This window comes from Centroberyx gerrardi, chromosome 17 (assembly GCF_048128805.1).
Source record: "Centroberyx gerrardi isolate f3 chromosome 17, fCenGer3.hap1.cur.20231027, whole genome shotgun sequence".
In the NCBI taxonomy this organism is placed as follows: domain Eukaryota; kingdom Metazoa; phylum Chordata; class Actinopteri; order Beryciformes; family Berycidae; genus Centroberyx; species Centroberyx gerrardi.
Window position 1 is genome coordinate 17584770 of NC_136013.1, and position 14715 is coordinate 17599484.

The 14715-nt window shown below is 44.8% G+C and overlaps 3 protein-coding genes across 4 annotated transcripts; 1 reads left to right on the forward strand and 2 right to left on the reverse strand.

The window, feature by feature from the left end:
* The first annotated feature begins 1926 nt into the window (after positions 1-1926).
* On the forward strand, positions 1927-5011 carry gjb3 (gap junction protein beta 3). Of its 2 annotated transcripts, none has more exons than XM_071899310.2 (2): positions 1927-2172; positions 2895-5011. In XM_071899310.2, the coding sequence occupies exon 2, from the start codon at positions 2966-2968 to the stop codon at positions 3833-3835; it is 870 nt and encodes a 289-aa protein (XP_071755411.2). In that variant the 5' UTR covers positions 1927-2172; positions 2895-2965; the 3' UTR covers positions 3836-5011. The 2 variants fall into 2 exon arrangements, with proteins under 2 accessions (XP_071755411.2, XP_071755403.2); XM_071899302.2 differs by having other exon boundaries at positions 1927-2106.
* A 799-nt stretch (positions 5012-5810) lies between these two features.
* hmgcl (3-hydroxy-3-methylglutaryl-CoA lyase) lies at positions 5811-10089 on the reverse strand. Its single transcript, XM_071899281.2, has 9 exons — positions 9967-10089; positions 9627-9710; positions 8525-8632; positions 8297-8392; positions 7745-7893; positions 7591-7654; positions 7246-7434; positions 6987-7112; positions 5811-6760 (listed from the first exon to the last, which is right to left on the reverse strand). Exons 1-9 carry the CDS (start codon positions 10063-10065, stop codon positions 6659-6661), a joined length of 1017 nt encoding a protein of 338 aa, XP_071755382.1. The 5' UTR covers positions 10066-10089; the 3' UTR covers positions 5811-6658.
* A 140-nt stretch (positions 10090-10229) lies between these two features.
* On the reverse strand, positions 10230-14701 carry zbtb8a (zinc finger and BTB domain containing 8A). The gene is made up of 4 exons (XM_071900276.2): positions 14567-14701; positions 12312-13189; positions 12020-12189; positions 10230-11186 (listed from the first exon to the last, which is right to left on the reverse strand). The coding sequence occupies exons 1-4, from the start codon at positions 14629-14631 to the stop codon at positions 10869-10871; spliced, it is 1431 nt and encodes a 476-aa protein (XP_071756377.1). The 5' UTR covers positions 14632-14701; the 3' UTR covers positions 10230-10868.
* Positions 14702-14715: the final 14 nt, after the last annotated feature.

The window sequence follows — 14715 nt, forward strand, 5'->3', positions numbered from 1 at the left end:
TGTAAAGCTTTGGGACAAGATGTTCTCACAAGGCAGCACTATAACAACCTATCTATCAGTAACATGACTTTTCACTTTTACTGTTAGTCAAACTAAAGCCTATTATACCATGGGAAAATCTACGTGTAATTTCATTAATCTATATAATTGAAGGGCTCCTAAACCTACTCAAAGATGTAAAAGGCAGAAAATATGAGGATAATTTGAATAATTTGAAAGTTTATCGCATTTTGTTCAATGTGTAACATACTGCACTGAACACCTGTGCATCTAATATGCTGAGATCATTGTGACAAATGTTAAAAATAAAAAAAGTTTTGTATCCTGAGCTTGAGAGGACTTGGTCTCAGCAGTTGACAAATGACATTCTTGTCGTTACACATACATAATAGCTTACAATCATTTTGGAAAGGTATGATTAGTGATATATGGACATTTCCCTTGTCCTTTTGTAATGTGTGAATACAGAATTCAAAAGCACTGAATGCAGGCGCCTGTCTAAAAGAACTGGCAAGTTCTGGCATGGCTGGGACATTTTAAACAAGTCGATATTTGATGTTCTTTCCCAACTGAGAACACCAGCTGGGGGCTTAGAGCTGTCTACAAACACTGGTAATGATCTGCTCCTCTCCCAGCAGAAATGACTCCGAATCCAGAACAGAAACACGGACGGAATAACGCTGTTTTAATGTGAACACCTCATGGGAAATCTTATCTTCTACATGTAAATAAAAACAATTTGGTTGTAGAAGTGGGTGGATGCTTATGGCATAGCTCATAATCCTACACTGAGGATGGTCTTCAGAGTGTTTGCAGGCCTCTTTACAGGGAGTTCACAGACAGTAACATTGTTATTTGAGTAGAATTGGGATTTGTAAAGGATGAAGGAAATATGATACACCTAATCTATTGTTTCCTGTTGCAAGTGTCACACAAAACAAGGACAGTCAAAGCGTAAACAAAAGTGGAGCAGAGGCACGCAGCTGAATATTGCAGTCCTGGTAACATGATAAGGAGTTCAGACTTGATGAAAGCCTCTGAAAGGGATATTAATTCTATTGCTGACATAGAACTTTATTCGCCCCCCCCCTCCACTGCCACTTCATCTTTTCCATCACCTTACCATCCCAAGATAAGATGTTGCCTAGCGTCTGTCATGCTCTTGGAAACTTTTGACAAATAGGGAGTGAGGAAATGAACAAGAGCAAAGACGTACTCACCCCAGGGTGTGTCTGCCTCCTACGTGAATTAAGGTATTCTCAAACAAGTTGGAACAAGGAGATGGGCCTGGAACATACAAACAATAAAAACTAAACCACAGTCTGCCAACCTTTTTCATATCAAGGACCAAATAGATACACATAACACCACCAACCCCCATTTGATCATATTTCGTCCCAAGGAACCCCATCTAAGAGGATTGTTGTTATTAGATATGACTTGGCACAGAATTACATAGCTGTCTATACTGTAGGTGGGGGAATAACCACAGTGTGGGCAGTGAAACCTGTGATTAAAACAGTCATCCCTTTGTATTCTCTCTTTGTGCTAACCTCTAGGGAGTGAAATGATAATGGAAATAAACTCTTAATTTTGCTGCAGACCCCCTGGAAACCGCTCAAGGCCCCCTGGTGGTCCCCAGACCCCATGTTGGCAACCTCTGGCCTAAACAATGTTTGCTCTGATCTGATGTCAAATTACCAGATATATGACTAGTTATTCATTTCTACAATTCATTGTAATTGTTGACATGTATAAAAGCAGATATTCAAAAGGCCTATTGTTTCTGTGAGCAGATCACTGTTGTGCAAAGAGGAAAAGTTTGCTACCTGACACTGGTATGTGTGTATGTGTGTGTATGAGAGAGAGAGAGAGAGAGAGAGAGAGAGAGAGAGAGAGAGAGAGAGAGAGGAACATCTGGGGCTCCAGTCTTTCTTCTGTAACCACACCCACAAGCGCATTTCTCAAGACTGCGCTCTTCTACCTGTCGAGTCCAACCGAATCCGTGCGTTAAAGGACTAAAACGAAATAAAAACAACAAGAAAGCTGTTGGAAATATTTACTCACATTTTCTTTCGAACTAATAATGGAGTAATACTTCTTTTGGTGAGTAGAAAACTCAATATCCTGAACTTTTGATGTACCTGAGGATGAGTTGAGATACGCACATTTGTAAGTTGCTGTTTGGTCTACATGAGGTTTAAGTGACGGGGAAATCCGTTGATTCGCTGGATTTTATACAATAGTCGATGAAAACGCATTCATTTATCATTTTATGGTCTTAAAAAGAAGAGCTATTTGTCGGTCGAGCCAAACCTGTCAGAAAACTATGCGCAAAGAACGTACAGCCTGTGCGCAAAAAAAGCTTGTTTTGCTGAAGAATCGTAATAATTCAAACGACTAATAACGTTTACTTTTTCTGTCAACAGCTAAAGATGACTGATAATATTCTACATGTTGTATTTAGAGAGATGCCTGTACAGATGACAGATCTGAAGTAGGCCTAGATGTAATGTACTTATAAGATCATACAATTCTGCTTTTTCAAATATTTGGGTAAACTAAAGTGTTTTAAAAAAAAAAAACTTAGGTCACTGTTTCCTTTATGGAGCAGCTTGGTCTGAGGCCTAGTCATGGAACAACTCCAGTGTGTGTGTCATTCTTGGTGGTTTCACTGTCAGCTCCTCAGGTATAGGGTTGATGAGTGAGTCATGACTGATTTTTTTTAATGTTCAGCCTTGGAATTAGCAGTAAAAAGTGTTATTACAAGGTTATTTGTTGATGAAGCCACCTGAGAGATGTGGAACACCATCAATACTGATCTTCAGCGTGAGAGCAGATTCTTCAGTAGACAAAACAACCCTTTTCACCCATTCTTTCTCTTCCATTTCCAGGTTTCCAGGGAAACAACAGCCAGCAAGAGAGGAAATTCAACAGAGGAGACAATTGACACCCAGCCCAAGTCATGGACTGGAAGACCTTCCAGGCCCTGCTCAGCGGGGTCAACAAGTACTCCACAGCGTTCGGTCGGATATGGCTGTCGGTGGTGTTCGTGTTCAGGGTGATGGTGTACGTGGTGGCGGCGGAGCGGGTGTGGGGCGACGAGCAGAAGGACTTCGACTGCAACACCAAGCAGCCCGGCTGCGCCAACGTCTGCTACGACTTCTACTTCCCCATCTCCCACATCCGCCTGTGGGCCCTGCAGCTCATCTTCGTCACCTGCCCCTCCTTCATGGTGGTGATGCACGTGGCGTACCGCGACGACCGCGAGCGCAAGCACCAGGCCAAGCACGGCCAGAGCACCAAGCTGTACAGCAACACGGGCAGGAAGCACGGCGGCCTGTGGTGGACCTACATGCTCAGCCTCTTCGTCAAGACGGGCATCGAGGTGGCCTTCCTCTACATCCTCCACCACATCTACGACAGCTTCTACCTGCCCAGGCTGGTCAAGTGCGAGGTGTCGCCCTGCCCCAACCAGGTGGACTGCTACATCGGCCACCCCACCGAGAAGAAGGTCTTCACCTACTTCATGGTGGGAGCCTCGGCCCTCTGCATCGTGCTCAACGTCTGCGAGATCATTTACCTCATCTGCAAGCGCATTGTGCGATGCGCCAATAAGATGAAGAGGCGCAGTCGCAACGTGGCCGTGCATCACGACGACTACAACGACGACCCCTTCAACAACTGCACTCTACAAATGTCCAGGCTGGACCTGAAGGAAAAGGAAAAGCCTCCATCCTTCAAGACCACGAACAAGTCTGCTTACAGACCCGCGGCCCTCAAACTTTCAGAAGCGATGCGGGCCTCTGCCCCTAACCTGTCTTCTGCTTCCTGATCAGAAACTAAGACCAAATCAGTAAAGATTGAGAGATCAGCTGTGTTGGACTAGACCTCAGTCAAAGACTTCAGAAGACAGACTCAGCTCAATGAGCCTCTGTCAAACCCTGGAAGCTGGGCTGTCTCTCAGCGCTGGATTCATGCTGTGGGTCCATGTGTCCACATCTTATCCTAAGACTCTTCTTTTAAGAGCATGGCCTTTTCTACAAGTCGATATCTACAATATTTACAAGTCAACTTAGGGCCAAATTGATTTGTCAATACAACGTGGGTTACTTTTTGAAAACAATAAAGGTGACTTGTGACTTTTTTCCATCCAACCCTTTATTTGAACATTCCAGTATGGTTTCTGCCTAGGTCTTGGAGGTGTAACATGGGAGGGGAAGGTAATGAAACACTCATGTTGAACTACTCAGCCGCACACAAGCAGGCAGGTACTCAGGACACACCTGGCAGAGGTATTCACCCTCACTGCCAGCCCAGACAGTGGCGTGTTACGGCTCTCTGTGTCACTATGAGTATTAAACCAAACGCACATTTCAGTGATCTGTTGTATTTATAGCCGTGATTTTATTTTCTCAAATTGATGTCCTGATGACTTGTTTTTTTAGCAGGGCCCGAGCCATTGAAGAATGGCAAATCATTCTGGAGTGAGGAGGCAATTGATATGTAATTATTATTAATACACTAATTATGGATGAGTAATACTTGAAGGTGGCACACTGGCCTAAAATAAGGTTTTTACTTCATTAGTTGTCTTCGATCAAGTTTATTACAGTGAGAAAATACATATATCAAACGTGTATTTCTTTATCTAAAGCCTCCGCAGGCATGTGCTTGGTCTCAGGTTTATGCTGCAAAGCCACACGCTGTACATAGACCACCTGTGTTTTGACATGCTTGTACACAACCTCTCCTCATCCAAGTCCACTGTTGATTTAAATCAGGCAGAAGGAATGCTGCTGTTTAATTCTGTGTTGGTAGAGCCGGAGCACGCAAGCCGCAGCGGAGGAGACGGGAGGAGGAGTGGACAAACAGATGGTTCGTTGAACTGTGATGTGGATATCTGGAAGTCACGCATCGTCCACAATGGAATCATCAGCTGGAAATGTATTTTGTGCACTTGTCGTTTTTAATATCATTTTTTATAAATAAAGCATTGAAGGTATGTGTGGTTCTGGTTGCCGTTTTGTCTTTTTTTTTATTCTAACAGTAAAAGTTACTCATTGATAACTAAATGTTATTCCTAGATCTGCAGTATGGCTCCATCTGGAATATGGCCTCAGATGATCTGAAACATGCAAATGAAGAAATCATTTAAAAGACATATGATATCTGGAACCACCAGCTGCCTAAGGTAACTTCAGCATCACCAATTCATGTGAACTGAAGTACAAATTTAACAGGAAGTTTTCCTTATTGTTGAGGAGCTGGATTTTCAGTTTCTGTCGGCTGGTAACCGATACCATCTATCAGGATTTGCCTACACTGTGTGTTTCCACGGCTTAAATCAGCACATTTACCCATTTGAACTGATGGCATGTCGTCTGTCAATGAGGCATCTGACCTCAGCGTTGTTTCAAAATCTCAGCTTTGCGGAAGTTTGTGGAATGGGAACATGAAGCAAGAATCTAAGTACACCTGTCAGGCTTGTCAGTCAGGTTTCTTCAAGGTGCGGCAAAGAAAAGAGTTTGTTTATCCTGAATCATTTACTTTACAGGCAAAGTGCAAAATAACAATATAGATTTGAATCGATTACTTCTCACTGGAGTAGTTTATGGTTATATTATCGATGTTATGGTGTATGAAGGGGGGACATTTACACACTCAAGGTTGAACAGTCTTCAAATGAGTTACAATGGGTATAACTAATCTGTCTTCATAGTGTAGAGCAACCATTTGGACATTGTTTCAGAACCTGTACCTGATTTGATGCCTTACTGAAACGTTTCCATTAATTGTGAAACAGCATTTATTTTTTAAAACACAAAACGCACAATTTAGTTTAATATATACACACAATTCTGAATCTGAAGAGCAACATATTAAAATAAATATTTACACATTAAAGTGAAACCAAGAACCCAACATATGCAAAAGAAAAACAAAATCATGTGTCATGTTTAAAATAGGCGGAATACAGCACATACACAATTTTTCACAAGCCAGCAAATGCCCAAGTTCATGAGGACTGATTGTGTCCCATGATGCTCTACAAAGATCCATTTGAAAACAGTGATCACTGCATAGAGGATTGTGAAATGGAAAAGGCTTTTCTGTCTTATTTTTTTTTGTGTTGGAGCTGTTTTTTTTTTTTAAACATCACCAGCGACTTCATCCATCCCTTAGCCATTGTTACTGGCTGATCACATTATTTTAGGTTTAAATAAAGGCTGTGCACGTATCCTGTATGATCAAACAACAGAAACACAATGTGGCGTTATCACTTTCCCCCTCATGAGTTAAACTGCTAAATCAATGCAAACATACCATTTTTTCAAAGGCTTATGAATTTAACTATTTGACTAAAAAATGATACACAGGTCAAGGCATTGGGTGTGACAGGCGGGCTCCGTATGACTAGACAGACTGTACATAAGGCACCATTCCAGCAATGCTTTCATACCGCCTATAAAGCCAAATCTGGATTCTTGACGGAAGGAGGGGTCTGTACCATCAAAATATTAAAGTAAAATTCTCATACCAGTACCAGATAAATCAAATCAAAACCACGATTGGAAGAACTTAACATAGATGATGGCTCCAGGTGTTCTATGATATGATGTATAGTCTGTGAGAGGTTCCTGTGTTTGGGTTTAGTCTAGAGTTTGCAGGCGGCCTGGGCCACTTTGGAGCTGGTCTTTCTGTTCAGGGAACGGCAGATGAAAGCTCCAGCATCCATCAGCTTGGGGAGGTCCACTCCCTGAGATGAAGACAGACAGCAGAATCAAAAGGGAGCAATGACCCAAAACACAAAAACAGAAAAAAAAAGAAACACCTATCCCACAGATTAAACCATCTGTAAAGACGTAAACACAGAAGCCAGCGATGCTTTTAATTACACAGCAAGTACAGCAGCTGCAGTCTACACTATGAAGGAAATGAACGAGAGGGGGAGCCAAAGAGAAATATAATGGGTGGATTCTTACTGTGTGAATGCCAAGTCCATGCAGCATATAGACCACATCCTCTGTAGCAACATTCCCAGAAGCACCCTGGGCATAGGGGCAGCCACCCAGTCCAGCCACTGAAGAGTCTACCACACTGATGCCCATCTGCAAAACAAGAGGAATCTTTACCTTGATACAAATGAAGGGAATATTACACAGGTACCAGATCAGCTACAGGCATATCCTTTCTCACTATATGCTTCAGTGAAAGACATTTTCAGCCACCGGTGGTTCTGACCTGCAGGGCGATGAGGATGTTAGCCAGGGCCTGGCCGTAGGTGTCGTGGCAGTGGACTGCCAGGGCGCTGACTGGCACCTCCCGGCTCACTGCCTCCAGCATCTCAGTCATGCCTCCTGGAGTCCCCACTCCTATGGTGTCGCCCAGTGAGATCTCATAGCAGCCCATGGAGTACAGACGCTTAGCCACCTGCAAGGGAGACGAAGCTTGAGCTGGTAATATGGGCGATAACGCTTGTATAGTGTGTCAATAAGGTAGACGTTACGACGATGTATGTTATTTGCTATTTTGTCAAGGGATATGAAGAGATGGCTATCAGTATGAGAGAGGCAAACTTGAACTCACATGTGCAACTTTCTCAGGTGCCACCTTGCCTTCATATGGGCATCCAAGCACACATGACACATAACTGTGGGGACAAGAAATGTGCATGAGTCATGCCAGAATCAAACACTGTAATTCCAATGATAATTTTTCTTGTCACAAAATTGTTACTTACCCTCTGACTGGCACACCGGCCTCTTTAGCAGCTTTCATGACTTCCTCAAAGCGCTGCAAACTCTCTTCCACTGAGCAGTTTATGTTCTTCTTACTGAACAGCTCAGATGCGGCACCAAATATGGCGACCTCTGAAGCTCCTGCCTTCACCTGCAGGCAGCAAGAGCAAAGGGGAAGGCATTTTGGCTTGATTACGTTGTGAGGTCTAGTACAGATGTTCTCAACCTTTAGCTGCAGCCCAAATCTCAAGGCACAGCTAATTATCAGAAGTGTCACATCCAAGTTACAGAATGTCAGAGATGGGCAAGATGGGCAGGTCAATAAGCAAACTGCAGTAAATCTGAAGGAGAAAGTATCATCTGATGTCATTCATATTTAATGAAGTTATCAAGTCAATGTAATAATTTTGTTGATTTTCTTTCCATTTGTGCAAAATCTTAATGCATACCTGAGCTCACACTGCAGCACAGAGTTTAACAGTATATGGCATAAAATTGATTAAATGTCTATGTTAGTGAGCTGTGTGTGTTGGAGGGTGGTGCTTGATACTCACAGCAGCCTGGAAGCCCTTGAGATTAGGGGTGAGGACTGGGTAGGACACTCCAGGTTTCCTACGGATCCCCCTCATCACCTCCACCTGGTCTGCCATCTGACATTCAACAAGAATTAGCACCGGAGAAAACAATGACACTCTTGCTCCTATACTTTGCGGTTTCTCGTAATGCCTACAGTGGGTGTGTCAGGCCTTTGCATGAGAATGGGCCTGGTACTGTAAACTCACCTGTGGGACCCATTTTGGAGAGACAAAGCTGGTGGCTTCAATGACCGGCAGTCCCGATTCTGACAGCATGTCAATCAAGTTAATTTTCGTCTCGGCCGGGACAATGGTCTGAGAGTTGAGGTGGCAGAACAAGAGAATGAGGAAAACATCAGCAACCTTTGGCACAATAATTCTGCATTGAAGAGAGGGGGACGCACACCAGCATTGGAGAGGTGCTGATCACGGCGGGCAGTATAGGTATAGAAAAAGAGAATCGCACACTCGTAGCCTCGTTGCAAAAATACTTCAATAATTTACTGTAGCCGACGTTTGGACAAAAAGTCTTCTTCAGGCTATTTTTACAGTATGGTATACATAGGTCAATATATAGGATAGACAACAGGTGTGTGTACTCAAGGAGGGGAGTGACCTCAATCAAATGACCATATTGCGTCACATCCATACATTGAAAAAGAATTACAGATAGGGGTAGGCAGAGTCTCAAGATATTCATGATTACCCCTGTCCAATTGGAGCCATGAGGTCTTTTTTTGCTCTCCATATGTATATTGTCCTTTTTGAGACAGTTTAGGCTGTATATATTCCTGTTTTTTATAGTCTAATATGTCTGTTTTCCTATACAGGCATTTGTCGTTTTTCCTTGGTAAAATTACATGTACAGTCTTTTCATGATTATCTTGAGGCTCTGGCTTCACCTATTTGTAATTATTTTTGGATGTGATGCAATATGGTCATTTGATTGAGGACACTCCCCTCCTTGAGTACACACACCTGTTGTCTATCCTATATTGACCTATGTATACCATACTGTGAAAATACCCTGAAGAAGACTTTGTTGAAACGTTGGCTACAATAAATTATTGAAGTATTTTTGCATCGAGGCTACGAGTGTGCGATTTCCTTTTTCTATAACAATAACTCTGCATGACATTATTTCTACAGGAGTATTACATAACACATTAACTATGCACCCCGCCTCATCTCAGCAGAAGTTAAACAATCATGGTTGCCAACACTGAACACTGATCAATCTCCTCTGTATAGTTTAAGACAGAGACATTTCCAGGTTGGAATAGTCAGTGTGTAATTATATTCACATTACCTTCTCATTCTGAAGGCCATCTCTGGGTCCCACTTCCACTATTTTCACTCTCTCCGGGAGAGCTTTACCTGCATTCACACCAACCTACACACACACACACACACACACACACACACACACACACACACACACATATACACACTTTTAAGTAGATGTGTAACACAATAGTGCTATTATGTTACCTGCTAAGCTTAGGTAGGTAGGTAACCTTTCTTATCTAGCTAGCTTTAACCGTTCGGAACGCTAACTGTTAGCTGACACGTATTTAAGTCTACTACCTGATTAAAATCCACGCAATACAACTGAATTGGACATGGGGGATAAAAGTGCAGAAACTCACTGATTTGGCCACAGCAGCAGAGCAGCTGAAGGCTAGACACTGGTGACACATTCTGGAGCTGAAAGTACTTCTGTTGACAATCCTCATGACGGCCGCCATGATGGTCTAGGCTTGGTAGTGACGTCAGCTCTTCCTTGTGGGCTCGTCCTCCTGCTGATAAAAATGGCGCGTTACCGCCATCTATGGGTCGGAGATTGGAGCTACAGCCAGACCCTATTGAACTTCTTAGCTTTCTGATAGACACTGAAGAGACTGAGACCAGGCAATCTATAAAAATATCTTTAATGTGTCAAAAAGTAAAAAAGGAAATAAATAATAATTGCCATTGTTTCATAGTACAAACCAAATCAAACATAATCATAAAAAAAGCCTCACAATAGTGAGGCACTGGCAAAAAAAATCTGCTCATTTTCCTTGCGGGCAACGGCAGAGTCCTCATCATTTTGTCCTTGCAATTTTGTTTTGCTTTAGTGCCATCAATATCACTTTTATCAAAGCAGAGAGTCTCAAAAGTAGCAAAAATGTTTTTGCATGCATGTGTAAGAACCTATAACATCATAAGAGCTATTTTATAATTATATCCAAAGAAAAGAAAACACTGAACATGCATGCATGAAGTATGCTTTGGATACTGCAAATCTTTATGAAGATTAACAAAAAAACATTCCATTTTGTAACAAAGGTCAATAATTTTCTTTGAAAATAATGATTAACCAGTTGCATTTAACTAATGGATAATTAATATATCATAAATGTGTCTATTTACATAACTGGATCATACATTTTATGCATAAATTTACTTGCATGGCTTTAACACACACAATCACCATGCGTGCATGCCTGTGCACACACACACACACACACACACACACACACACAGACACACACACTTTGGTCCCATATCACTGCAGCTCCTCGTCGCTGTCGTCCACTTGCTGGATGATGAGGTCGGCCCCCGAGTCTTCGGCCAGGTCGTCATCATCAGTTACCATCCAGGACCTCTGGGTGTCCCCCTCCTCCTCCCCGTCCACTCCCAGCAACAGCGCCGGCTCGTCACTGGTCTCCTCCAGACTGTCCATGGGCATGTCATCGCACCCCACTTCCTGGATGCACGTGGTGCACATGCGGTAGCGCCGTGTGCCCTCACACACCACATGTCCGGTCTCCTCCGTCACCTGACACTTGCACTTCCTGCATACCAGCTTCCTGGCTTGATGGATCTGTGGAGCAGTGAGCAGGGACAAACAAGTCAGACAGAAACATATAAGAATGGAGAAAAATATGTTTAGTACTGGGGTGTGGTGCTACTGCTGGTGTTTCTGTATGTGTATGTGTACAGGTATGTGTGGGTGGTTGTAGACACTATACATAAAAAATAGATGCAGCCTCTGCTGTTTGATCCTACAGCGCAGCCTAAATTTCGTCACTATTTCCACGCTCCTGAATCCGTTCTATGGTGGCCTCTACTTGCCATATTAATGGAATTTTGGATATGGGAGTCAAGAGCTTGTGCTGTTGCTCTGCTTAATTTAGTTAATTTAGATTACCTTTTCATATTGTTAGTATTACTGTTTTGTTTTGTTTTTTTCTGTCCCTTTCCCCTTACCCTTCGAGACGTCCTTTGTCCTCTTGCCAGGCCGCCATTACAAATAAGAATTTGTTCTTAATTGACCTGCCTGGTTAAATAAAGGTGAAATTATAAGTATATATATATATATATTATTATTATTATCTCCACTATTATTATTATTATTATTATTATTATTATTTATTTATTTATTTTTGACCAAGGCATAGTGTAGCTGTTGGCTTCCTCCCTAAGAGGATTCCTGGGTTAACCTAATGCTATAGACACTTGTGTCATGCATGTATGTATTGATCTGATGAAGGCCATTATGGTCGAAACATCACGTTTCTAAGCAATAGAGTCTATATTTTTTAAGCAGCACCTCGACGCACAATTTAGTTAATCTCATTCAAGAGCTTGTAGTCGGCTCTTCCCCCTCACTGAAACTTGGTCTGATAGACACCCCCTGGCTGCAGATGACCCTACCGTCTCAAAATGGCTGCGCAGGTGCTCCAGGCGAGTGAAGCGCTTGTTGCAGGCCTGACAGGGGTACGGCCTCTCCCCCGTGTGACAGCGCAGGTGCCGCTTCAGGTCTGCCTTCCTCTTCACTGTGTGCGTACAGAAGGGACACTTGAAGCGCATGCTGGGATTGGAATCTGTAGAGAGGAACAGAAGCGGTTCAGAGCTTCACTCCCTGGATAACACTAGTCAGTTATTCATCTTCTCATCTCTTTCTATAGATACAAGAAATACGGACTCCTAATTTTCTCACACTCACCTTTATTAAAGTGTCCTATAACGCCCACAATAGTTGGTAGAGTGGCGTACAGCTCCTCTGCCTTTTCGGCCTTTTGTGACCGTGCCTCCTGCACCTCCACGGCTTCATGCTGGGTGGAGGAGCGAGTGCAGTAGGGCGTTCTCCTCTTGGCTGCCCCCTTTCCTCGCCGCCGCTCTGGTCCCGGCAAGGTGAACAGAGGGTCCTCAGGGTCCTGCAGCTCCTCCGCCTCTGTGTTGGGCTCGACAGCCGGGCTGCTCGGGTTGCTCTTGAGGGCCGAGGCCGGAGCTTCCTGGTCTGGGTCCTTCACCATGAAGCCGGACTGGGACCTGGAGCTGTCGTGGGTCCAGAGGGCCGGCGGGGGGCTGACGGAGCGGGGGCCCTGCTGCTGCTGCTCTGTCGCCTCTTCTTCAGCCCCGTGGGGGAAGCTGCAGGCCTCGGGCAGGCTGAGGCAGCGGTCGCCGTCATCATCCTTCACGCTGATGTCCAAAGAGGATTTGATGAAGTTCTTGCAGTAGTTGATGACATTGTTCATCTGGAGGTAACTGGCCGCCGACATCACCTCGATCACGTTGTGGCTGGAGAGGTCCAGCTGGCCTGAGTAGATGAAGTCCAGGATGACGGTGAAGGTCTCGGGGCTGAAGACGTCGAAGGTGGCGTTGACCGAGTCGGACAGGCCCTCGGCCCCCTGGGACAGCAGCATGCGGAAGTAGCCGCTGCTGGCGAACAGCACGTTCCTGTGGGCCCTGAACAGCTGGCCCTCCACCAGCACGCTGCAGTCGCAGAACAGCTCCTGCCGCCGCTGCTGGTTCAGCTGCTTCAGCAGGTTGCTCTGGTGGGCCGCCGTGATGTCAGCCGTGTTGAACCACCTCTGAGGCTGCCTGCAACACACAACACGGCAGCACTCACATCGGCTGTGTATTTCAAATAGGCTGACTCAGGTTTGTTCTGCAAAAAACGAACAAATCACACACACTGTTCATGCGCTCATAAGTGAAACTGACAGACACTTCCATTTTCTTGTGCCTGAATTAAAGAGCTGTAAGCGTAGGCCTCAATATGTGCAAACATATAATTTACCTTCTATACAGTAGGAGGCACACACCTTTATTACAGACTCATGTGGTCTCCTGAGTGAGTCACGGGATATGCAGCCTTGTAACTATGTCAGCTCACCTTGGCAAATAATTACGCTACAGGACCCAAACATTAACTACAGGTTCAACTACAAGCACAGCAGTGTCACCCCATTTATTGGCGTTGTCAAACATCCACTGTCTTTGTCTCTGCACTGGAACAGCGCCAGCTCCGCAGAGAGCCTGCCCACAGGACTTCATCCTGCGCTGTGATTGGCCGGACGAGCCTTCCATCAACGGCTTTTTCTAATGGGCTACACCCGACTCAGTCAGAGAGCATCGGGTGACAAAACCCCGTAGTCGTCCCGGAGGAAAGCTAAAGCGCTCACGAAATCTCCGACGTGAGACTGCCGCCTGACAGATGTCAAAGGCAAAAATACAAAACTGCAGCCTGACACGTGCGTCCTGAGGAGAGAAAGAAATGTGCCGCATCCTAATAGTGTATGCTTTGCAGAATTAGTACTTAGTAACATTTCCTCTTATGTGGTATTTACCTATCCTCATGTAGGCTGATGAATTATACGCATTCATTTTTAATGAGGCGATGCTCGCTGACAAGGGGCTCCGCAGCGCCCGATAACCCACGGTGCAACGCCCGCCCGCAAGAGCCGGTAGCGCACAGTGTCAGACGAAACGAAGTCAAATATCCCGTTAACCGAGCGATTCTCCGTCATTCAGACATCCGTGGGCCCGCAATAAGACAGGCGAGAGCTGCAGTCCTGCGCGAGAAAAGCGGGCAGCGGCGCGCCAGAGCAGCCCAGTCTGTCCTGGAGAGACGCCCACTTCAGGCTTCAGCTCCCACACAATGGAAAGCCGTAGACACAAACCTACAGCAAATGAACACACTGCATAATGACAAATAAATACGACCCAAATACTACATCAATCCGAGGATAAGACGCGCTAACACACCCGTTTCCATCCTAAAGTCCGCCCCCCCCCTCCTCCTCCTCCTCCTCCTCCCTCCCTCTCCCTTCACGCCGGAGCTCCGGAGCACAATGAGCAGCGGGGAGGATTTGCCTTGCTACCCGGACCCAGCGACTCGTTCCCAGGCACGCGGTGTCTGCAGGACCCGCTTACGCCCTAAGCCGTGATACCCATGACAAATCCATCGATACTCACTGGTGACCTGATTCACCCGGCGCCCGATAGAGTCTACTCGCCCCCAAGTCTGCCACCATATCCATCGTTTTATTGCTTTTGCCTTTTTTTTCTTCTTCTTCTTCTTCTTCTTCTTTTTCTCTCGTCCAGGGTTCACAGTCATGCACTTC

Bases quoted from the DNA above. Each gene is read 5' to 3' on its own strand.
- gjb3 (XM_071899310.2), top strand. From the start codon at position 2,966: ATGGACTGGAAGACCTTCCAGGCCCTGCTCAGCGGGGTCAACAAGTAC.
- hmgcl (XM_071899281.2), bottom strand. From the start codon at position 10,065: ATGGCGGCCGTCATGAGGATTGTCAACAGAAGTACTTTCAGCTCCAGA. The intron at 7,655-7,744 runs GTAAGTAACAAT...TTGTCCCCACAG, and splicing joins GCCGGTGTGCCAGTCAGAGG to TTATGTGTCATGTGTGCTTG. The intron at 6,761-6,986 runs GTAAGAATCCAC...TCTTCATCTCAG, and splicing joins ATGGACTTGGCATTCACACA to GGAGTGGACCTCCCCAAGCT.
- zbtb8a (XM_071900276.2), bottom strand. From the start codon at position 14,631: ATGGATATGGTGGCAGACTTGGGGGCGAGTAGACTCTATCGGGCGCCG. The intron at 13,190-14,566 runs GTGAGTATCGAT...TGTGTGTTGCAG, and splicing joins CCGGGTGAATCAGGTCACCA to GCAGCCTCAGAGGTGGTTCA. The intron at 11,187-12,019 runs GTAGGGTCATCT...ACTGCTCCACAG, and splicing joins TGCGCAGCCATTTTGAGACG to ATCCATCAAGCCAGGAAGCT.